Source organism: Callospermophilus lateralis, chromosome 15 (assembly GCF_048772815.1).
Source record: "Callospermophilus lateralis isolate mCalLat2 chromosome 15, mCalLat2.hap1, whole genome shotgun sequence".
NCBI lineage: Eukaryota > Metazoa > Chordata > Mammalia > Rodentia > Sciuridae > Callospermophilus > Callospermophilus lateralis.
The window spans coordinates 88,528,237-88,553,834 of NC_135319.1; the positions used below are offsets into that span (position 1 = coordinate 88,528,237).

General features: G+C 45.2%; 1 protein-coding gene across 1 annotated transcript in view; it reads right to left on the bottom strand.

Annotated features, from left to right (window-relative positions):
- The window catches only part of Adam12 (ADAM metallopeptidase domain 12), a 312,364-nt gene that overhangs the window by 218,100 nt on the left and 68,666 nt on the right, over positions 1 to 25,598 (bottom strand). Inside the window, exon 3 of the mRNA XM_077105443.1 lies at positions 2,577 to 2,650. Within this exon, the coding sequence (XP_076961558.1) occupies positions 2,577 to 2,650 (74 nt within the window). The remainder of the gene's footprint in view (positions 1 to 2,576; positions 2,651 to 25,598) is intronic.

Here is a 25,598-nt window from a genome sequence, read left to right on the forward strand (position 1 = left end):
CTTTTAACAGAATGCAATTCTTGAAATTGGTACAAGTACTATTACTAAATAAAGCTATAGGACATCATAGAAACATATTTAAACATGCTCCATGTGTGTGTGTTTTTTTTTAAATGTCAGCTGACAAAGCAGTTGGGAAGAGAGAAATAAATTGAGAAGAGATGGTTTTATGTTTTCAACTTTTCTAATGTCAAGATTATCTTATATGAAAGGCCCAGGATTGGAAGGAAGCACATTAACACACCTTTTAAAATAACATTTTATACTAATTAGTCCTTGTTCAATTGTCGATGTATATTTTACTATCTGCAGCTAAGGGAAGGTAAATCATTTTCTGAGGGAAGCATGAATGAGGCTATTAAACCACTTTCCACACTCAGAGGACCCGAGGGGCTCTGAGAAATCATTTCTACCTGGAATGGCACGTCCTTTCCGTAGCTAAATGAAAATGTAGGATATAAAATCACACAAAGACTACAATCTCAGAAAGACAACAGCAGCAGAGACTTATTTGTGAGAAAAATCATCTGCATTAGCATGCGCCATGTCAACCAGGGTCATGCTCAGTCGAAGGAATTTTTTTTTTTTAATTCTTTGTTCCTTTTTTTTCCCTTATGGTGTTCAATGTTTTGCTGATCTTCCTTTTACAGTAAAAAGAAATAACTTCAGGATTTTATTAAGGCTATTTCCTCTCCTCTACCTGCAATACCACCTACAAAGTTTAGGATCAGCCTCCCCCATGCTGGGCACCATGTCCCTGCCTAACAATAGGGTCAGTCACAATACAGCTGCCAATCATGGCAGTGCCTCTGAGGGCATGCAGCCCAGAGGGAAGCCCTCTCTTTGCTCTTTCAAGGAATACCTAGCTTCCTCCATGGAGATATTTTCAGAAACACGTAAGAACAGTAATTTAAATGAGATTAGATAAAGAGGAGTGAAGGGAAGAGACGGAGGATGGGAACAGGAAAGACAGTAAAACGAATAGGACACGACTTTTCTATGTTCTTATATGGATACACAACCAATGTAACTCCACATCATGCACAACCACAAGAACAGGATCCTAAGTCACACCACATATATATATAGAATATGTCAGAATACACTCTACTGTCATGCTTATTTAAAAAGAACAAATAAAAAAAATAAGAAAATAGAAGCAACATTTATAAAAATTTAAATGCCCCATAATATTCCTACATGAAAGCCAAAAAGAAAGACCATGAAAGTGTTGATTTTCCTAAGAGAGCCATCAGAAGCAGCACACAGTTCACATGTTCAGTATGTGTGCTGGAATCTCTATTTGAAGACCATCGGCACCAGAAATGCTAAAACACATTACTTATTTATTATTTACAAAGCTTTAGATACATCTAATGGTGAGGGGTGAACATGTAAGATAAAATATAAAGAGGCATTTTTGCCCTATTTTCAAGTTCTGGATAAAGTTTAGTAAATATTGTCTCTACCACACAAATAAACAGTATTATTCTTCAAAAACATATACATTGAGAGAGAGAGAGAGAGGCAGGTTGTGGATCCCGAGGAGGAAGGCACATGATTTTATGTGACTCTAAGGACCCATGGCATGAGATGCCAAATGCTAGGGTGGCCTTTGGTGGTCTCTTTCCTCTGACTTGCTCAGTACCCTCAAATCACAGTTCTGATGTCAATAAGTTGATCTGACTTTTTACATAAAGATGCTAATTTGAGTTTGCATGATATATTCATTCTCTCTCTCTCTCTCTCTCTCTCTCTCTCTCTATCTCTCGGGAACACCTTCCAGAGGATTCCCATCCACACTGCCATTTCAGCAAAAATGGGTGAGAAGAAACCCACACACTGGAAGGCTGAGCGGCCACTTTGCATCAAGCACTGGGAAGTTGACCGACACCTCCACCGCAGATGCTATCAGAAGGCCTTCCTAACTGGGTGCTGACCAAAGGGAATGTGAAGGGCCCCTCAGAGCTGAGGAATTTGTGGGGACAGCCAGAGCATAAGAACCGACACCAACAGGAGCAGACACAGCTTCTCTGGGAGGCCATGCAAAATATGAAGTGGTACCCATGTGCTCCAGAATAAAACATAAGACCATTTTCTGGAAATTTGTATAATTTTTCCAGGAAAGAGTCAAATTTGTAAGTAAACAAATAAAGGTAATGCCTGAGGAGACAAGCTCTGAAAGATAAAATAAATTCTTGGGTATTTCCTAGGGACGAAAGAGTTTCTACCTGTTTGAAGCTGTCACACAACTTGGAAACTGACCTATGGACACTCTGAATGAGCAGAGGATGCTTAAATTCTTCCCTTGAAAAATCAGACTGAACAAAAGAAACATCTGAACAATGAGAAAACCTGCTGAGTTACCACGTTCTTTTTCAGAGTGATAAAATTCTTTATTTTTCCTCTGGGTAACTGTTTAAAGTTAACTTCATCCTCAAATCTGAATCTGGATGAGAGACCCATGCATGGAGTCCTGCTTCTCTAAACGCCAACATAAATTACACAGCGCTTCCCAGTCCACGCTGTCTTAACTTTGTCCTGTCATGCCATAAACCAGGATTAGCTTGACTTACTCATTTCTTTCCAGATTTATGACCAGTTCTCTGCTTTCCAATTGCATTCGAACATTCAACACTTCTGGATGATCCTGAAAGATAAACAAGAGGGGTTGGTTGAAAAACATTTGGCTCTGACTTACCAACATCAGGCTATGCTCCTCTGGCAGTCAGCAGAGGGAGAAAAATCCACGTTCCCCTTTGGAACATTCGGAGACTTCAAGAACAGAAGAGCAGAAGAGCAGAAGAGCAGCTGGAAATGTGACACCAGGCCCTGACATGGCCTCTACACCCCTTTCCTTCCATCACATACCCGAGGGCCCCTTCTCCATCGCACACGGCCCATGGATTCCTTCCTGGATCCTCCTTGTCTCTATGAAGGGCACCTTCCTTTCCCCAGCTGCTCATAGGAGAAACTAGAAGGTAAATTTTTAATTACCTTGTGGCCCCCCCACCCTCACCAGCTCCATCTAATCCAAGAGGAAGTCCTGTTGAGCAGCCCCTGAAGTTCCCGTCCTAGTGACCAGCTCAACCACAATCGTCTCTCACCCTGGATTCCTGCAAAACCTTCCAATTTCCTCCATGTCCACCTATGCTCTCTTCTTCTTCATTTCCCAAAGACAGTGGAGGGATACCTTTAAAATCACCACCTAATCAATCCATCCCTGCTTAAAACACACCACACTGACAAGACACCCACGCTTTGGCACGGTCCGGAGCTCACCTGCCTTCTCATCCACCTTCACAGCCTTCTCCTCGCTCACCTGGTGCTAGCCCAGGCCTTGCGAGGTCCTCTCCCAAGAACCGAGGTTCAGTCCGTTCCTAAGGATGAGGTCCACCTAAGAAAAGCCAAATGCCATCGCAGCCCTGTGCACAAATTAATGTTTCTTTAGCAGTTTAGGAAAAGTATGGGGGAGGCACCCCCCGGGACAGGCACCGCTGTCCTGTCAGCCCAGTATGAGCACCACAGGTGACCACTGCCTTGCAGATCATGGACACCCTCCTTAAATCAGAGCTGACTTCAGTGGCATTGGCTCTGTCTGCCTTTGCTTTGTGAATCCTTTGGGTTCTATGCTTTTATGAGAGCTATGAGAATAAAACGTTTATATGTAGTTTTCTAATATTCTGTATTTGAAAGGCAGTATTACTACTCAAGAGTCCAAGAGACATTTTAAAAATACAATGTTTCAACTAGATGACGAATTAACCATCCACATGTGACACTTAAGACAAAACGAACTGCAAATTCTAAATATCCAACATTAAAAATTAGTTAAAAATGAAATAAAATGTGAAAAAACCCACAAGTGAAGATCCCATGAGTTTTGGAGAAATGACAAAGCCTACATTAACTAGTGCATGTCACTAGTGTGGAAATGTAAGGCCCCCATTATTAGTGTGGCCCTCTGACATCTTCTTGTGGCCTTACTATGTCTAATATGGTAGCTACCAGCCATATATGGCCATTTAAACAAAATAACATTCAGTTCATTGGTTGCACCAGATGCATTTTAGAACTCAGCAGCTGCACGTTGTGAGCAGACAGCACAGATGTGGAACCCTTGCACCTGCACAGAAAGGTCTTTTATTTTATTATTTATATATGACAGCAGAATGCTTTACAATTCTCGTTACACAGGTAGAGCACAATTTTTCATATCTCTGGTTGTATACAAAGTATATTCACACCAATTCGTGTCAGACGGCTCCGAATGAGGCTCCCTCACCTGCAGGGTCCATTTGCTTCCCGAGTGGGGGTCTTCAGGGAGCATCAGCAGGTTCAAACCCAAGGTTAGGGTTTCATGAGCCTGGAGGTAGCTCTCCTACTTAACGATCATCATCCATATAAATTATTATCTTCTACATCATATGGATCTACACATTGTAATGATTTAAAATAATATCCTTTTAGTTGATGGATTATATTATTTTAAATAATGACTTCAACTTGAGAGTTAAACAGGTGAATTCCCATATATGTGAAATGTTTGTGCACTTTTCTGGGTTTTAGACAGAATTTTTTTAAACGTATTTTTAATTTTTTTTTTTTTTTACACAAACACAGTTCTTAGTTTTTGTATTTTGACCCTATCTGGTGTTTATAAGAGCTGCATGGATTTCTGGTGTTTGCTGAACTTTTAAAAATTAATATTACTATTCAATCCTATGTAACATTAAACACACACCACATCCTTGTAACAGTTTGTAGAAATGTTTTTTGTTCTGTGTCAGAGATTTTTCCCTATATACTCACTGACCCTCAGATTTAATTACCAACACTTACACCATGCTTACCAACACTTCATGAGTAATACAAACTCATTAATCATATCTTAGAAAAACAAGATTATTAGTTTATAATAAAATATTAAAACAAAATCTCAATATTCTGTCAAGAGGTGCCCAAACACCATATGTATGTATCTTCATCTAACAGTTTTGCATGTGTGTATGTATAAATATTACTTTAGTTACAAATTGCATTTGCCTAAGATATTGACACATAAAGCCCTGTCTTAAAGAGAAATCCTGACAATTGTATTTGTAAATAAAAATAAAGTGCTGGGGATATAGCTCAGGGATAGAGCAAGTGCTTAGCATATATAAAAGTCTGAGTTTGATCCCCAACACCACTAATAAATAATTTGTAGCACCCTTTAACCTGAAATAAGTGAGCTATTTAAATATCAATATTTGTACTAATTCTATATCAACGTCATGCCAACATCAACATGTTTGAAAGAATACATTCCCCCCACACTCCCCAGGAAGATGAGAAAATCTCTCTGTGTATATCTTAGTGGATGTATGGAGAGTAGAGGAGAAATCCAATGGGGACAGGGAACAGAGAGCTACATTATTTCAAAACCACTAATTGCATTAGACCTCTTAGCTTAAAAGCATGCATTCATCCCACTTTCTCTTGATGGTTAGCCACTGGAGATAATGAACTGGTGCTGGTGAAATACACCATTTCCATTTTTTAAAATGATATATTGATTATCCTAATGGAACCGTGTCTTGTGCTGAATGCCTAAAGAACTGCATTTACTGAATAAATCCATTAAGTGCTAATCAATAGACCAGATGCGTTTGGGCAATAATTATAATTCTATCTTTTAAGTTTGGAAAAGTAAATCAAAGGAGTATATAAAATGTGTGTGGCTTTAGAAAACAACAATAAAATAATTGCCAGGGCACTTCCCACCCAGCTGAAAGCAAAATATGACCAAAATCTCAGAAGCCCTCTGGGTGCGTCTGGGTCGGGCCTCTGGGACGGGGGTTGCTTATCTTTGCCTTATTAATGGACAAATGTTCCATCCCTTTGAATGTTTGGCAAAACGTTAAGTCAAGACCAATCTCCCGAGTGTGATCTTGTGCCCAAGGGTTTCAGCGTCTGCGTCCCTGGTTAGTAACGTCTTGTGTTCCTGGGAGCCCTGGCTCTCCTCTTTGGGAAAGGCCAGCTCATGCTTTGACCCTGGCCTTCCTTCAGTCTCTGTCCATCTGTCATGTCCCTGTTAACTTGTATCTTCTGGATGCTACTCCGGTGTCTGTTATGTGGGTCACAGATCCTCCTTGTGTGGCGGGTCCTTTCACCCCCTTTCCTGTGTGCTGGTGAAAGAGTGATGTCATTTTAATAAAGCCCTTCATGATTTCAATGTTTGTGCCCCATTGGAGAAACTCTTCCCTGCTCCGAGGTCAAAGAGCGACCCTGCTGCCCGCATCCTTCCCGTCACCCAGCTCTGCCTTGCCCACTGCGGCTTCTTCCCCCGACTGGGCTGGGTGTAGAGCAGGACTCCGCTTTCGGAGCCCATCGCCCCAGCACCACTGTCTGCCTCTCCCACCCCGACCCCGTCGCGGGCTGTGTCCCCCGCTCTATCACGAGTCCTGGCATTTGGGAAGGTGGGTCTTCTTGCTGTCACCCCCGCAGCACCCAGCCACGCCCTCCAGTCTTCCAGCTACCCTTCTTGGTGTGGAGAAGACGGCCCTCGGGCTTCTCGGCCAGACTCCTCTCTTCTCAACAACTGCTTTCACGACCTTCCTTCTCGTCCACGTCGTGTTCCACGTGACCACAGGAAGTGTAAGCGCGGGCTTTCTTTTCATTTCTTCTCTTCTGCCTGTCCTCCTTGGGAGAAGGGAATGCCTTGCTCTCTCTTCCTTGTTCCCCTGTGCACGCCTTTCCCTGTGCACGTCTTTCTCAGCAGTGCTGCACCAAAGGCAGGTGGAGACAGCCGGCAGGGAGCGGCTCAGGACCAGGGACACACGGACAAGAGGGGCTCAAAGCCAGGGCTGGGAGCAGGGCACCATCAAGAGCAGTCAGTGGGCCATCAGGTGCTCCCCAAGAAGGGCCCACAGAGAGCTGGGACAGGGGTCTGTGGGGTGGACATCCCAGAGAACAGGACCAGCTCCCACGGGATGCTGGACAGCAGTGGAGGAGAGAGCTGTGCAGCCAGAACCACTGGGCCTTGGGGCAAGCTCTCTTCAACACCAACGAAGAAAGTCACAGCAACACCAACAGCTTCCTCCAGAGGCTTAAGGAAGATGGTCCTTAAATTGTAAAGGGATGAGGGAATCTGGGTAGTTTCCTTATTGTACTGCCTCTTCAGAGCATGCACGAATATGCTGTACTTGTGTGTCGTGTGTACACAGGTCATAATGCAGGCCTCTTCGACATCCCTATTTCTTTTTTTATTTAAGAAAAAAAAAAAAATATATATATATATATACATACATATATATTAGTTGTAGATAAACACACAGCATATTTATTTTTATGTGGTGCTGAGGATTAAACTCGGTGCCTCATGCATGCGAGGTAAGCGCTTTACCATTGAGCTACAGCCTCAGTCCCCCCTGCCCCCGCCCCAATTTCTTACACAGTATTTTAAGAGCTCTCACTGTTTTCACTTTCGCTCCACTCCCAATTCTGCCTGGACTCAGCTCCAAGTCCCTTCTTGGAGCACGTGGGCAGGGAGACCAAGCCCAGGCTGACACAGCATTTTCCCAAGGTCTTCCTTTCCTCCCAGGACAAAAGCTTTGTCCCTGGGCCACACTTATCAGACACTCCACCTTGAAGGGCTGATCTGCGGGGGCCGGGGCTCCCTCCTAGGCCCTCAGCTGCCTGGCTGCAGAGGTGCCCCACAGCGCACTGGGCCAGGGCGGCCAACCGACTGCAATATTTACAGATGGGTAAAAAGTGATTTATTGATCAGCCACAGTTTCTTCTTCCTCTTGGCATCTTGCATGTTGTCCTGCCCTTTAATTAGTGTAATTGGGAAATCACCCAAACTTGAGTTTCAATTATGTCACCCATAATGGCTATAAAAATTTCTGGAGTCCATAAGTCTAGATCTACATAGATGCAGGGGTGCATATCCTCCTTCTTATTTCTGTCTGATGGACAGAATGATGCACAGGACCATCTCCTTGGTCTTTGTCCTTAAAGCATATCCAATTTTCAATGACTTAGAAAAATCTGCCTCTGATCATGAAGTTGAAATCATGGGCACTGGAATGGCAGCAGGGTTTGTGGGCAGGAGGGAATCACCACTCAGTGACCATGTCCACTCCTGTAGGTCATCCTTTCAAAGACTGTGGCCCATCCTGAGCCAAAGCCATTCATCTTAACTGTCGATACTGGAAGCTCAGAGGGCTTTAATTTTTCAGGCAGAACAACGATATTAAAATATTGCATCCAAGGGAACTCTGAAATAACCAGGTCCCTCTCTGGCACTAAATAAATGCTTTCAACGGCAGCCCTGGCATTCACAGGACACAGGGGAGTCATTTATTGCTATGAATATTTAGAGGAAATCTTGATCACCACTTGAATATTAGTGTACTAGTTCCAGAGCCAGGAAGACAGGCACACGGTGGAGTTTAGGGAGGACACAGTTGAACTAACTGTGGCATAACCTGAGAAGGAGCCAGGGCCCTGCAGCATTGTCATGGGATGTCCCTGGCTGGGCCCCATTAGTTATCAACATAAGTGATGATGATTTTTATCTGTGAGTTGTTTTTTTTTTTTTTTTTTTCCCCCAATGGAAAATTGACATTAGCAAACAACTTGTCAAAACGAGCAGTATCACCCATTCTTAGGTAGAAACTGCTTTTGAAAAATATGTAATGCAGCTCCAGGGCATCTGTGGGTTGTGGCTGGACATTTGTAGCATGGACGCTTCTCAGTCCTCTGCAGCATAAGGACTCCACTGTATCAGTCGCTTCCCTCTTCCCACCAGGGAAAGACTCGCCACAGCCTCCTTTGGCCCAGGCACTGTTCCCAGCCCAGTTCCTGATCCTGCTGCCTCAGGTGTGATCCTTAAATCTGCAGCAAATGCTTTCAGTTTTCCTTCAGATCTGTGTAGCTGTGGTTTGAGTATCTTAAGGCCTTGCACAGCCATCTGCCTGTTTCATCTTACGTCTCCCCCTGCATCTGAGAGCTGCAGGATGACCGTCCACTGAGACATCCCGTGCACCTGGGAACCACAGCAATTCTGTCGGCCCTGCACTTTCTTCTAGGAGTTGCAAAGTCTCTGGTGTAATTCCAAGGTCTCTGATCCATTTTGAGTTGATTTTTGTGCAGGGTGAGAGATAAAGATCTAGTTTCATTCTTCTACATATAAATAACCAGTTGTCCCAGCACCGTTTGTTAAAAAGGCTGTATTTTTCTCCAGTGTATGTTTTGCCACCTTTGTCAAGGACCAGGCGACTGTGTCTGTGTGGGATGGTTTGTCTTCTATTCTGTATCATTGGTTGGGGGCCTGTTTTTATGCTAGGGCCATGCATTTTCTGTTACTATTGCTCTGTAATATAGTTTGAAATCAGGAATTGTGATGCCTCTGGCAGTGCTTTTTGACTTAGAATTGCCTTGGCTATTCTTTGGGTCTTCTATTCTTCCAAATGAATTTCAGGCCTCTCTTTTCTAGTTTTGTGAAGAATGTCATTGGTATATTGATGGGGATTGAATTGAGCTATAGATTGCTTTTGGCAGTATGGCCAATTTAATACTTAGTTCCTCCTGTCCATGAACATGGGAAGTCTTCCCATCTTCTAGTGTATTCTTCAATTTCTTCTGTAGTTTTTATTGTATAGGTCTTTTCACTTCATTGATTAGATTTATTTCTAGTTTTTTTTTCTTTTTTTTAGGCTGTTGGGAATGGGGTTATTTTCCTAGTTTCTTTCTCAGCAGATTCATTATTGGTGTATACTAAAGCTATTGATTTTTGTAGGTTAATTTTGTAACCAGCTACTTTGCTGAATTTGTTTATTTGCTCTAACTCTCTTCTGGTTAAGTGTTTCGGATCTTCTGAGTATAGGATCATATCATCTACAAACAGTGATCAATTTGACTTCTTCCTTTCTTATTTTATCAGCTTTATTTCCTTCTCCTGCCTAATTGCTCTGGCTAAAATTTCTAGTACTATGTTAGATAGAAGTAGTGAGAGTGGACATCTTGGTCTTTTTCCAAATTTAAAGGAAACAATTTCAGTTTTTCCCTATTCACTATGATGTCTGTTTGGGGTTTGTCATATAGAACCTTTATGATGTTGAGCTAGGTTCTTTCTATCCTTAGGTTTTTTTTTTTAATTTTTTTTTAATCATGAATAGGTACTGAATTTTGTTACAGGCTTTCTCTGCATCTATTGAGATGACCAAGTGACTTCTGTCATTAATTCTCTTTATGTGATGAATTACATTTATTTATATGCATATTTTAAACCATCTTTGCATTTCTGGGGTAAAACCATCTTGGTCATGATGTATAACCATCTTAATATGCTGTTGAATATAATTTGCTAATGTTTTATTAAGGATTTTTGCATCTAACTTAATTGGGGATATTGGTCTGCAGTTTTCTTTCCTTGATGTGACATGATCTGGTTTTTCTATGTGTGTGATGCTGGCTTCATAGAATGAATCTGGACATGTTCCACTCCTTTATAGCTCATGGACTGATTTGAGAAGCACTGGCATTAGTTCTTCTTTAAAGGTCTGATAGAATTCAGCTGACAATCCATCTGTTCTGGGCTTCTCTTTGTTTGAAGGCATTTTATTACTGCTTCTATCTCATTCCTTGTTATTGATCTTTTAAGGTTTTCTCTGTCCTTTTGATTCAATTTTGGCAGGTCATGGGTGTCTAGAAATGTATCCACTTCTTCTAGGTTTCCCAATTTACTGGAGTATACGTTTTCAAAAAAGTCCCTAATGACTCTCAGGATTTCTGTGATGTCTGTGGTGATTTCTCCTTTTTTCTCTCTAATTTTATTAATCTGGGTCTTCTCTCTTTTTATTTTGGTTAGTTTAGCAAAGAGATTATCAATCTTGTTTTTCTTTTGAAAGACCCAACTCATTTCATTGATCCTTTGTATTTTTTATCTCTATTTCATTGATCTTGACTCTGATCATAATTATTTCCTTCCTTCTGCTGGCTTTGGAATTGGTGTGTTCTTTTTCCAAGGGCCTTGAAATGCATCATTAGGGCTGTTTATCTGGGGTTTTTCTGATATTCTAACGTAGGCAGAGTTAGAAACTTTCCTCTTGGAGCTGCCTTTCACAGTGTCCCAAAGTTTTGGTATGTTGTGTCACTATGCTTGTTTGAGGCTAAGAATTTTTAAATTTCTCCCCTGATTTTTTTTTCTGCCACTCATGTGTCATTCAAAAATGTATCATTCAATCTCCACATGTTGATATAGTTTCTGTAGGATTTCCCCCCGCCTTTGGTGTTGATTTCTAACTTCATTCCATTCTGATCAAGTAAGATGCAAGGAATTATATTGATCTTTAAAAATCTATTTGGTTGCTTTGTGGCGTGAAACATGGTCTATCACACACTGATTCTGAAGCCAGCACCAGGAAGCTGTTTCCTTCTTGAGTTCACAAGTCGGGTTGGAAGGGGAAAGTGACGATGTGACTTAGCAAGGCAGTCTGGAAAGCAGGGGGATGCAGATGCCTCCAACACACCTGGAATTCAGCTTCTATCTGACCACTCCCTCCCTATCCATCACAAAGAGGGGGACTGGGAAAAATCCACCGGTGGTTTCCACCAGAATTCCCCAGCTTAGTGATGCTCTTTCTTAAGGCCAGTTGATAGTGAACTATTGTATTTTTCTAAGCCATGGGCCTGGCACCCCAGGGCCTCTTGCTCAGCAGGAGCCCATTCCTAGCTTGCTCACTGTAGGACAGGCCAAGCCCAGGTCTCCAGTCCTGCTGATCCTCCACTGAAGTGCCCTGTTGGGGTGCTTTGTGTGGCCTAACCACCAGCTGTGGGCCTGGACCTCACTGCCTCTGACAGGCCCTGACATCTAGTGGGGCTGTTTGCTCCTGCCCACCAGTTCTGCCTCTTCCTGGAGTATTTCATCATCTGCAGTAATTTTTTAGTTTTTATTTCACTAGTTCATGGTGTATTTTCGCCTGGAAAATAGAATCTTGCACAGTGGAACATTATTGTCCTGGTCCACACATGCTTTGAAGTCCAGAGCAGGATCCCCAGGGGACAGCTGTGGGTAAAGGATACAGGTGGGAACCCAGGCCTTTGAAAACAGCCTTGTGTTCTGTTCTGAGGAGAGGAGGCAGGGCTCCTTCTCTCTTCCCCTCGCCCTTGCTGGGGACAGAACACAGCACATGCCACATGAGCATACTACTCTCCCCAGAGCTCTATCCCCATTCCTGAGACTGAATGAAAAATGACCAATGTGCTCATTCCTAGCTTGGTCCCCAGCATCACTAGCATCTAGAGAATTCTAGGGTCATCCGGCTCATCTTTAGACCTTAATAATGAAGAATCCAGAACAGGACACAGAGAGAGATAAAGGCAGCAGAAGAACAAAAGGACTTTTGATAAAATGTGAATAATGTAAAATACAAGGCAAAGGATGGAGGGGTGGAGCGGAGAGAGGTCATCAGGGCTGTGAGGATGGGGTGGTGTTAAGGAGGCAGGGTAGGCAGAGTGCAGCTCTGCCTCCAGGGCTGACCCCCAGAGCCAGGAAATAGGTTATCTTACTTGGAAAAAGGGATGCGAAGGTGTAATTAAGTTCAAGGACCTTGGGACAGGGACATTATCCTGAAATATTTGATAAACCCAATGTAATCACAAAGGTCCTTAGAAGCAGCCAAACTTTCATAGCTGGGGTCAGAAACACAGAATGAGAGAAGGAGCTGACCAGGCTGCACACTTTGAAGATGTAGCAAGGTAATCAGAGCCTGGGAAGAGCGCCCCACCCCAGCCTACAGGAGACAGAGATCTGTCTGTCAGCCTCAAAGAGCGGAATTCTGCCAACAGCTCAAGTGGGCAGGAAAGGGAGGGATCCTCCCTGGGGCCTCTGCCAAAGAAGACACCCTGCCTTCTTTCAACCCAGGGAGACTGGAAGCAGCAGCTCCGCCCCGCCAGACTGGACTTCTGACCCAGAGAACTGGGAGATAATGAATGGGTCTTGTTTTAAGTCCGCTAAGTCCTGGCCATTTGTTATAGCAGCACTCAAAAACCAAACATACCATCCAAATATAATTGGGATGATCAGTATGATATTCGAATGATAAATGTCTGGAAACTCTCATGCATGATAAAACGACAGCACATTCTTATTACAGAAACACAGTTCCAAATGAGACTGCCGCCTCAGCCCGACAGTGATGAGACGCCATTCCACCTGTTATTTATTGCTATTTACCTGGATTGCACCCCTCTTATAAAAGCTTTTTGTATTCAGATCTAAATGGGCATAATAAATTAGTTTTTAAGGTTTTCTGAAAGGCATGTTTATGAATTGCAGGTCTATTTGTAAGCCAGGTTCTGAGCACTTGATGATGGGAAGCAAATTGGCTTTTCCCTCCTTCCACAGGAGAAGATGATCTTATGTAATATCTATACACACATCTTTATCTATATCTCTATATCTACATCCAGTGTCATAGAAGGAGACAGAAGCTTCTAAAACCCCTGTGCAGATACAGAGCAAACATGTGAATATGCTTCATGCTGATGTGAAATGTTTTATAGGGCATAACTCCTAAGCTTGCTTACTGATATAATCAGGATATTAAAATCTTATAAACCAGCATTGCTTTTCGGAATGGCTTGCCCACCCTTACAAGACAGCCAGCCGTGAAATAGCACACGCTGTGTTTATTAACCAGAAAGCTTGGTTTCCAATTCAAAGTTCATTTATCTAACTAATTTGATGTCTGGAAACATTCATGAACCATTTTTTTTTCCCCTACAAACATTTCAAAACTGTCAGTCAGGGGAAGTTAATAGCTTAAGTTTCTGGTTTGTTTGCAGGGGAGCTCCAGAGAATACCCCATTCACATGTTGACTAAGCGCCATTTACAAAGCATCATTGTGATCTCTTTCAAATAAACATTAGCATAATATAATAAGCCCTTTAAAGCCTAATCCTGCTATTGATCACAGCAGCACTGCCAAGTGGCTGTGGACTAAGTGAAGCCAAGTGCAAACAAGTTTTTCTATTATAAACAGGGTCACAGCTAATTGCTAACTTTCTGTAAACCCATTCTAATTGCACCATGAAGATTCAGGTTCCAGGCCTCACAGAGACCTTGCAAAGAAAATTCACATTTCGCAACATTCAGACAAACACGGAAGTAAGAGGGTCACCAGCTTTTCCCTTGGCTTGCCTGTCCTCTGTTTCTTGGGGTGCTGGAGCCTCGGAATCTGGAGAGAGAGGAGCAGGAAGAAGAGGTGAGGGCTGCAGGTGGGGCTGGTGAAGGCACCCCATGGAGTTGGGAGAACAGAGCAGGGTCAGGGGTGTGGTCCAAGCAGCCCTGGTCCCTGTCTTCTAAGACTCAAGAAGAGCAAGGCAAGGACTCTGCTCCTTTGAAGTCACCTGGCTCTTTGTGTGGCCTCTGGGAGCCACCACATGATGTCACTGGAGTATCAAAAGGACACTGCACTCCTTGAGGATGCGGTTCTCCATCTCTAGCCCAGGCCTGTCTGGGACAGTGTGGTCCTCAGTCAGGACACTTTGCTAAGTGGAAACTGGGATTCAAATCATTTCCTGTTAAAATGGTTTAGTCCTGAAGTCCACTGACACTTATGGAAGCCTGGTCCTCCATGTAGAAAACCCTCCATTCCAAACCTCTCCAGCCTCTCTCTGGAGCTCAGCACGTGTGCCACCGACATCCTGCAAGATGTGCCCAACTGGTTCTCAGCAGCAACTCAAATCTGCTGTGTTGAAACTCACCAGCAGGTCCTGCACCTACCCCAACATCCCCAAGGGATTCCGCGTCTGTGACCCTCTTCTTTTCCCATTGCCATCTTTACCCTTTGGGACCACTCTGGTACCATCTTCTGAAGCATCGCATTCTCTTAGCTTTGTGCTGAGGGAGCAGCGGACCTCTGTGCCTCCTCCTCTAGACTCTGCAATTCCGCCCTGCTGTATGGTCCTCATTCCACCTCTCCTCCCAACTGCGCTGTCAGCCAGTCCCCGACAGAGGCTCCTCATTGCAGCATGGAGTTAAGTCCCAATCGATGCACAGTAATTTGAAAGCACACTTACTACTCCTGACCTACTGAGGCTTATATCTCAGTGCAGCACATCCAAGAGCACTGTTGATCCCCCCGTGTTGTCAAGTCCACCAGGCGACCAGCCTGGTTTCATTAAAGAGGTTCGTGGCATAGAAGTTGACTAGTGAGATGGAAATAAACACACAGACTCAATGACCTTTTTCTATGACCAGGTCCAGGACGGCTCTTCCCTCTGGCTCTCACCTCGAACCACCCGGTGGGGCAGCAAGGCTTACTCAGGACCAGCAGGAGAGAGAGAGACCGTGCCAGGGAGTGGCCTTTTATTGGGGAACAAGAATTTCAGGGGAGAATTCCATCCAATGAAGGTCGAGGGGGGCAGCATTCCAAGGTCAGGGTCAGTGATTGGTCTCAGGGTCAATGGTCAGTCACACCCCCACACGGACAGGCTCTCGCACCTGGAGAGGGTGGGGATTAGCTCTGACACAGTTTGGCCAGAATGCCTCACACCCAATCAGGGAGGTGCCCGATCACGTGGGAGAATGGCTTCCCACAGTCAAGGGGACTAGGAGCCGTGGCTCGCCATTGCTGCTTAGAGCCGATAATAGTGCATAATGTGAGCCCAGGAAAGGAGCAAGATTCAAAATCCAAAGTCTGGTTTGCACTGAATGCACTATCATAAAGTTGAGAAACCCTAAATCTTATGCTCATAGGTTGGGACCCTCTGTGCACTGTTCCCCAAGATGCTTAACGTGGGGCTCAATACTCACTGCCCCCTTCATCTTGGTTTCCCGAGCATCCCATACACCTCGGTCTGCAATCCCTTTGATTTATATGGTATAAAGACAACAGCTAGAAGAGAGGATCTGGAATGTCCTCATCTCTAGGAAATGATAAACGCTTGAAATGATGGATCATCTAATATCTCTAGTGGATCCTTACACAGTGCGTACTTGTACTAAAACATCGCACTGTACCTTATGAAGACATTCAATTACCTGTCAACCTTAACAAGTCAAAGAGCACCTAGACGATGGCATGGAGTACAGACACGCGTGGCATGAGTGAGCACCCCGTTCCTTCCTTTGCCCCACCTCTACTTCCTGAATACCCCCCAACCTGTGACACCCCCAGATGCCGCTGGCCCCGGTGTATCCCTGATGGCTCAGGTGGAGCTCCCCTCTCCAGTCTCTGCAGCTGCGCCCTCCCTGGGCTACCGGCTCCTCGAGGCCCTGGCTGACTCTGGGAATCCATCAAGCTGCCATGGGCACTGCTGTCCTGTACACAGAAAGCGCAACATCAGTGCTTTTTATTGACACTGTGGGTGCACTATGAAATGCTGTTCACTCATTCCTCCATTGAATTTCTAACATAGCAGTCCTGGTAGTGTGCTAAATACAGCCTGCCTTCCTTGGTAACCAGTCTCGGTCTCTACTAGAAAGTTTAGTCATCATCATCCTGTGCTGAACAAATGACTATACCCGCTACTTGGTTGTCGATGTGGTGTTGACAGCTTAGGTACTTAGATGTGCCCTTAACATAGGCGATTTTCAGATCAAAGTGGACAATCCAGTCCTCACAGAGGTGGGGTCCGGAATGACCCCATGTATGTGGCCACCAAATCCTTGGCCCATTTTGGGCCTTACTGGATCCACCCATTTGAAAAGAAACCCGAATGGAAATGTGGCAGCATTTTAGAGGTCACTGTGAAACCTGCAGGACTTCTACCAGGACAATACTGACAGGCTCAAGGGGGACGTGATAACGGAGATGACAGTAATGGCTGTGCCCTCGCTTCATTTGCTTTGGGGAAGATCGGGAGGGCTACTGAGGGCTGCCCAAGGCTCCTTCCCAGTCCTTCAGGGAAGAGCAGAGATCTGTTCCCTTCCCAAGCGTGACCTTTTAAAAGTGATGCAAAATCAGGCAAATCACCAACTGAACTGGAAGACAAAACTAAATAATGCTGAGTCAACGCAGGGAAAACCAGAGGAAGAGACAGGACAGCTAACAGATGCAGCCGACGGGTGCGGACAGCATGGACCTGTCCTGACTTCCAAACAGTGAAAACAAAGTCCCCTTATTCTCTGGAGATAGAATGTCATACAGGGATTCTTGAAAATATCTTTTCTGCTGAAAAATCTTTTATTTACAATGATTTCAAAGAGAAGAATTGAGAATACCTTTCTGGTGAATCGCTAGCTAGAAGCCAGGATTGCCCATGTGCGTTCCCCTTGTTGGGGGCAGGAGGCTCTTGACCCAGGTGCCCTGGAACAGGACAGAACTGCTGCCTGGCCCTCGGGTTGGAGGGAAAGGCTTCCCTGCTGAAGACTTATCAATAGAACACCCAGGTTTAGTGGGGGAGGAAAGTGGTCCATAAACCCACCAGCAGTTTCGCGTGGAATTAGAACTCATCTTTCCTATGACCTCCTCTCTCTCCCCGCAAATGATTTAGGATCACACAGACCTCGGGTGGAATCTGAGCTCCACCATGTTCTCAGTGAAACCCAGTCATTGCTAACATCTCTGAGCTCCAGCTTCCTCATGTGTAAATCATAATATACACAGTTGATACCACTCTGTGGACAAGGCTGGCACATAGGGAGCCCTTCACGTGGTTGACAGAAAGGTTATACCACTCCGCCGTTTGTACTGGTCAGACCCTGGTTGTCTTTGTGAGCGCTTCTTTGTCCGCCAATCCACCACCACACACCTGTTTTTCCACTTGAGTTTTCATTTTGCTGCAAGATATCATGCATACACAAACTTATTTCTGTTCTCCTATCAGAACTGGGAAAAAGAACCACTCGTATGAACCTCATCCAAACTGCCAATCACAGTTATCTGAACTGGAAAGCTTACGACCTCCCTTTTCAGTAGAGGGCTTTACCCCTTCACCACAAAACACACACACACTCTTCTGCCCCCTTCCACCTGTACATTTTTTTACTTATCCCGGAAGAATGTTGTTTATAAAGAAAACCAAAATGAACTAAACCAAACATGGGACACGGAGTAGCCAGAAGACCAGCCCATCTTTCTTCTCAAAGCTAAAAGTGAACTGCTATGTAGTATGCAACAACAGAGAAATTCACAGCCCAGAGGGAGTCCCGCAGCTACACCTCCTCTGCTACAACCCCTTCCAAGTCCTGGCAGGCGAGGGTCATGAGAGACAGGGACTGGAGACAACAACAGGCCCATAACCAACTCCAGCCCTTTGGGGGGACTAAGGGGAGCGAGGTGCCAAAACAGTTTTCAAAATACAATATTTGGTAGGCAGCTTTCTAGTTCTTATTTTAAAATATTTCTAAATGCAGTTAAGAAGAAAAGTCACTCAAAATCACCATGCTGTCCTCCAGGTGCAGCTTTTGTGGGGACTTACCACTCCTATTCCTTCCAATGTTTTCCCCAGAGTAAACTGACTGACCAGCCATCATTCTGTACCTGCTAGAACTGCACAGGTGCATCAGGTTCTTAAAATGGAGCCATACTTAGAGTATTCCAGCTATGATTCCCCTAGTTCACGGTTCACTGAGCCCCCTTGGATCTGCACCTTCACAGTGTGTGAATTCAGCCCAGAAGTGCATTATCTCACCTATGTGCTCCTAAGTTTTTGCATGTGAACTTCTATTATCCAGACCTTTTCATGCCAGACATGCTATGCTGGCTTTTTACTGGACCTCAGGCCTTGTCGTCTTACCTGTTGATTTACGCTATGAGATTTGACCCATAGGTCCAAAGTGTTGAGAACTTTTAAAGCCATGATTATTGTAGCCAGCCTGGTAGCTGCCCAAGGCCACGCCAGGTTTATTGAAGTATGAAATGCTAGTGTTGGTGTGGGGCCAAGAAATGGGCACTTTCACGCACAGCTGGTAAAAGTGTAAGTTGGTACCACCTTCCAGGAGGCAGTCTGGAAATGGTTATCATACGCCTCAAAAATGTGCATAGCTTTGATTCAACAATTTCACTCTCAAAAATTCATCTAAAGGAAATAACTAGAAAAGTAAGCACAGATATGAGTAGCAAGATGTTCAGCATGGTTCACAGTGAAAACCAGAAAACTCCTACATGCCCTTCCCAGGGGGAGGGCTGGAAAATGACACGAGGCCATAGGATGTGACAGGCACTGTGATTCAACTGACGGTGCAAGAATGGAAGAGCTTTGCTTCTCCTAATGGTAGCCTACGTCATCTGAACCCACGTCCCCACAGAAAACAGCCAGAGAAGCTGGGGAAGTATTTAGAAATGATATTTGAAAGCAATGTAGAATTCCAAAGCAGTGAAGACTTGTGGGACATAACCCAGGTGGACAGGGAAACCCAAAGTGTGATCCCAGAATTGGGGCATAGCTGTCCCACTCAGGGCTGCTGATGGGCCAGGAAACCTCAGCAGAACCTTCACAGGGCAAGGGCACAAGATGGGAGAGCCTGTTAAGAGGTGCAATATAACCCCCACTCTGGGCTTGGGAGCTCAAAATGCTGTGCCCTGGGAGAGAGACTAGGAGAAGGCGACCAGCCCTTATAGAGACTGAAGGCAGCTCAGTCCTATTCACAAGCGCCCCAAGCTTAGACACTGCACTGTACCATCAGCCAGTGCCTCCAGTTATCTTGAAGTTTGTCCTATGCGATGTCTACCCCCCAGAAACTAGTCAGGTATATGTGGAAACTAAGATCAGACCAATCAGCAGGGGAAAAAAAAATAGGTCACAGAAATTGACATGTAGAAGATCCATTCAAAGAAACCCAGACATAGAATTTAAAAAGCTTTGCTTAATATGCTCAAGGAAGCTAAAAACAAAAAATCCAGCAGAGAACTAGACCATGTGGAAATTCTAAGGCTGGGAAATGTAACTCAATTGTTGAACAGTTTCAACAGTATTTAAACATCACCGAAGAGAGAAACCATGCGGTGGAATACAAGCATGAAGGAAAGAGGCCGGATTACAGCCAAGGAGGCAAGAGACCCAGAGATTAGAAAAGCGCTTCTGAGACACATGGGGCATGTGGAAAGTAAATGTCATCAGAGGTCCAGAGCAGGAGGCAAGAGGAAGCACACTAGGAGGATACTGGAGGAGAAGATAAGAATTTTCTAAAATTGGCAAAAAAAGAAGAAAAAAAAAAGCCACACACTTTTTAAAAACACACCATAAATACAAAGTACCATAAAGAAAAAGAAAAGCCATACCTCAAGCAATCATAGCAAAAAACAGAGACAAAGATGTGATATCTTAATAGGAATGAAAACACATGATAAGATGTCACTACGGCATACCACAAGGCTTAAAGAAAATAACTGCCAACTAGACTCCTGCATCCCGTGGAATAGTCTTCAAAACTAGGTGGGATAAAGATACCTAGACAAAGAAATGTTGAATTTGGCAGCAGCGGGTCACAGCACAGGCGCTCTGAGAGCCTCGTCCAGGCAGGGGAAGGTCACCTCCGACAGCAGCCGCAGACACAGGGAATCTCGACGGGAATCTCTAAATGACACTGAAGCCAGGACCCAACAGGGAAAAAGGGTGGAAGTCAACGGAGGCCAGTGAGCCCCGCACAGCAGGCCAAGCAGCCAGGGTGGCTTCCAGCTCCCCATTGGGGCCATGCTTTTCAGCTGGGGGAAGGCTCCATGTCCCCAGGCCTTGGCTGTCCTGCCTGGCGCTTCAGGTGCTGGAGCCACGGCCCAGGTCAGCTCCAGCTCTGCCGCTCGAACCCATGTTCAACCAGCCTGTTGGGCGCCTGTTGGGCACCAGCTCTGCGCAGCAGGTGGGGACCTCAGAGAAGAAGACCCCCATTTTACCAGCAGTAAGAAAACCCCCAGGAATTACACAACTTGCCCTGGTCACCTGGCCTCCCTGTGGCAGAGCCGAAGCCAGAATCTGTTTCCTTGCCGTGGATTTTTCACTCAGCAACTGACTCCACTTGCAAACAGCACGTGCACGGATGCTCGGCCAGCCTGTCCCCTTACTAACCTCCTGCCATCACCTCTCAGCTGTCCCTCTCCCCGCTCTGCATCACCAGCACCATCTCCACACTATTCCCTGTAACCCTCTCTCCTACTCTTTATGCCTCTTCCAGATGACAATGTCCTGAATCCACACTGAAATGTGCAGCCTTCCCTTCGTGAGAGGCCAGCCCACAGCCTTCTGTGGCTGGGAAATCCCAGCTGGATTTAGTGATGAGGCTCAAGTCAAGCTCTGTCCTCCCGCTCTGGCCAAGAGGTGGGGTCAGGGTCAAAGCCGAGGCTCCAAAGTGGCCCGGGAAAGAAGGAAGGAGGCTGCTGCTTCCCCGACGTGCCAGAGCCCTCCCCCTGCCAGGGCGGGGTGCTGCGGCCCCAGCAGTAGGTGGGGAGAAGCCCAAGCCGACGCTATCGGTGGGACCCCTTCATCCGGGCCACCCTCCTTCCTTCACCCGCCACCCTTCCAGTCCCTCCAGATTCCAGCCCTGACTCTGGCTTCTGCAGATGCGTCTGTTACAATTTAACCCCCTGGAGGGGGAAAATATTTCTGCAAAGCAACAATCCTTCTCGTGTCTGTGCATAATGTATGGTCAAGGTCCATTTTTAAAACACCAAAATACCGTTTCAACATTTCTGCTCTTAGCATGAAAGAGCAGTTGTATTTACTGCAGAATGTAAAAACATGGGCCTCAGGGGCTTTTATAGACAGAAAACACAAAAATCTGACTCTTCTGGAGATTAAAAGTCTACATGGAAAATTAAAATAAGCTTCCAAGGCCTGATACGGAAGTCCACGCTTCCCCTTCCCACATGTCCACAGGTGAGTGCTGTGTGTATAAACGGCCACCAGAGCACCCCGAGACTGCCCAGCCCCATCACCATGAGAAGGCCTGACGTCCAGGGGCCCAAACACGCCTGCCAACAGGCCTTCTCAGTTTGGTCTACTAAATCAAAGATAAGTGCTTAAAACATGCAGCCATTTCAACTGGTAGGTTACAGTCAGTGGTTTCCATCTGGGGTGACTTTGTCCCCCAGGTGTGGCAATGTCGGGACATTTTTTGAGTGTCACAACAGGGTGAAGCTGCCACTGGCATCTAGTGGGTAGAGCCTGGGGATGTGCTGGTGGACACCCTACAGGGCAGAGGACAGCACTCTTCAGAACGTCGACAGCGCCCTGGTGGAGAAGCCTCCTTGGCTTGAGTTTTCCTGCCTGAGTCGTTTGTAACCAGATGGTCTATAACTCAGGAGGACTCTCAGCCCACTGGCTCGCACAGCTCCCAAGCTTGTTGTTATTCATACATGCTAACAGACGTCTTTTGTACTTTTGAACGAGAGAACACTGTCCAAAATGTAAGGATACTTGACCCAAGTCGGTGAGAGCCTAGGTCCATTCAGCCCCAGACGGGAGCACCTGCTGAGAAACAGGTGGACGTGCATTTACCTGGGAAGGCTTTCTGAAAAGGCTTTCTCCTGCGGAGGGAGAAGAGAGGGCAGCTCCAGGTTCCAGGTCGAATGTGCAAAACCTGGGGCCAAAATGAACATGGGGGCAAGAGTGTGGTGGTCAGTGTGGCTGCATCTGTGGGTTCTTAAAGGGAAGGGGTGTGTTCATGTGAGCTCAAGGCTTGCAGGGTGCAGCAACTAGCTGGCAAGAAGCTCTGGAGACTATCACCAAAGGTCATGTTTAATCCTGAGCACGAAAAGACAGGGACCAGTATGAGTCCACTGAGAAATACTCAGAAAGCATGCCGGTCCACTCTCCTCCTGTCCAATCTGCAGGCGTCACCCTCTGCAAACACACGGGTGTCTTCCCTCATTTGAAGGCACAGTTAATACTCCTTAAATCATATTTATACTCTGTGACTGGGGTCCAACTACAGATCTTTTTCAAATTTTAAGGAACATACATGGGTAGTATGTATCACGACTGGGGAACAGCTTGTGCCACTTAAGAAAGATTTTGAGTCCAAATAAGAGCACAAAAACATCCTGGTCTTATCTAAAACATTTTCTGGAGAAGCAATGACCTATAGTGTGCTCTCCAGAGGGATCCTTGGGTCATCCAATGCTGAAGCTTAAATCAAACAATTCCTGGGCTCAGTTTTCTGATTGTTGCTCAGATTCTGCCCCCCGCAGGGCTCCACCCCCATGCTCCATCCTGCTCCACCAACGGAACTTCTTGGCCAAACTCTGCAAGTTCAACCTCTGGCCTCCACACCATCCTTCTGGGAGACAGGAGCACAGATGAAGTCTTTGCTGGCTTGTTCTGTGACCGCAGACGCGCCTCTGGATCTTGGGCCTCTTTTGCATGATCTCAAAGAGTTTGGGCCGAATGGGGAAAGTCAACAATTTTTGGAAAGTAATTGGTCTTTTATGATATTTTGAACATGATCAACGAGTTTCAGCAAAACCAGAAATTAACAAGAGAAGAAAGAACACTGAGATGGAAAGAACTGACCCCTCGCGTAAGGACACTGAGATAATTGAATAAGGGTCCAAGTACAGATGGGTGAAAGGGAGAGGGGAATTAAGAGTTAGAAATGATCTCTGTCGACTTAAAAGCACAGTTGTCTCCTGTCTAATGTCAGCTTGGACTCAGTTGTTAAATAGGAAACCACCAGTGGTGGGGACACTGCACTCTGCTCCATTATAAATCACTATGGGGAGTGACACTCAGGAAGGATAAGGTTTGGAAAATGGGCTGTACGTGCCATTACCTAAGAATGTGTCTCTGTAGAATGAGCCACCCCCGAGAGTGGGTGCCTCTGAGTCTTAACATAGTGAAGTCTCATTACTTTCAATTTCCCCTCCTTGAACACAATGGTGAGGACAGTAGAGGAGAAGGGAGTTCCCTGGCAGAGGATGAGCTGACCTGGCTTTGTAAGGGCTGGACAGTAGGGTGGAGGGGCACAGTTGAGGACAGGACGTGGGGAAGCCGGGTATCTTCGGGCCCAGGGAGGGGGATTAGAGAGGCCGAGTCGTCACAGTTTACATTTGATGTGTGAACATTTTTACAAATGTGAGACCGATGTGGCCCACGGCTGCCTTGGGAAGCAGGGACCTCTGTCTTCACATGTAGGTTGGTGAACCCCACTCCTGACAGCGGGCTGCCCATCCTCCTGGCATGTCCAGCTGCTCTTGCTGACCTTCGTTGGTCGCTAATGCTGACGTCTGAGCAGCTGTTTCACTACTGCTGAGATGGTGCTGGGAAATATGGATGTGCTGTGTGGCTTCTCTAAGCCGAGTTGTCACTTCTCCTTTTATAGGTCTTTTGTGATTAGTGGGGAGAGTTCAATCACTGAGGAAATCCAATGAGAAAGAGGAATGTAACCGTGGCATGGTGGCCCCAGGATATTTGCCCAAACGGGTCATTAAACCCCATATTTTTAAGAAGAGAAGATCCACATGGGTGCTTCTTCCCCGAGGTACTTAGTTGGAAGTTGCCTTGCCTGACTCCTGGCTCTTGGGCATATTTGGTGGGGGGTAGCTGGGATCGAACTCAGGGGCACTTGAATACTGAGCCACATCCCCATGCCTGTTGTGTATGTTATTTAGAGACAGGGTCTCACTGAGTTGTTTAGGGCTTCGCCATTGCTGAGGCTGGCTTTGAACTTGCGATCCTCCTGTCTCAGCCTCCCCAAGCAACTGAGATTACAGTTGTGCACCACTTCACCTGGCTCTTGAAGGAGAGGCATTATGCTTTAGGTGGGAAAAACAGGGAAAATGGTAACAAGGCATCCAGCCCTTAGAGACAGCAGAGCAGGGAGAAGCAATTTGCTCGAATCTGGCCTGACCGTGAGCCAGCTCTGAGGAAGACTCGCCACCTAGTGTACCCATGAGGGCACCCTTCATTCTTAGCAACATGATGCCCACCCGTGTCTCCTGATGGTGCAGCGCCATCATGCTATGCATCCTACTGACTGGGTTACAAAAGGGAGAAGACCCCAGGATAAAGATGTTTTAAGATTCTCCACCATGGTGTACTATTATTGGACAGTACACTGAGTATGTTAAAGAACCTATTTTAAATCCCAAATCCTCTCTCCATCAGACCTCCCATGTGCCTACAGCATCGTGCCTTAAAGCACCCATTGCACTTCATGAACTAACTTCTCTCCCATGCATGGAGAAGGATGGTAGGTATGTATAATTCTTGGGAGAACTGAAAAGATACTCAAATAATTTTTTTGTGGTTCAGATGAGAAAATCAGGAAGATGCTATGGTTTATGCCTTTCACAAACACCAAAAGTAAACTAATTAGGATAAATAATAAATGCAATGAAGACCAGTAACTAAGAAACCAACAGTATAGAAAAATCAAATGCTTAAAAATAAATCCAAACAAATGAATCCAAAACAAAGTAAAAAGAAGCAAAAAATTCAGTGGAAAAATTATAAAGTAAATAACAATAACTTCAACAAAGTCAATGATAACAATAATTGTATTAAATACAAATGGTCTAAATACTTGGGATAAAAGGTAGAGATGGGCAGACAGTGAAAACGCAAGCCTTAACTCTATGCAGTCAACATAAAATTCACCTTAATTATAAAGATGCAGAAAGATTAATAATGATAGGATAGAAAGTGATACACAATATAAAGTGAAATA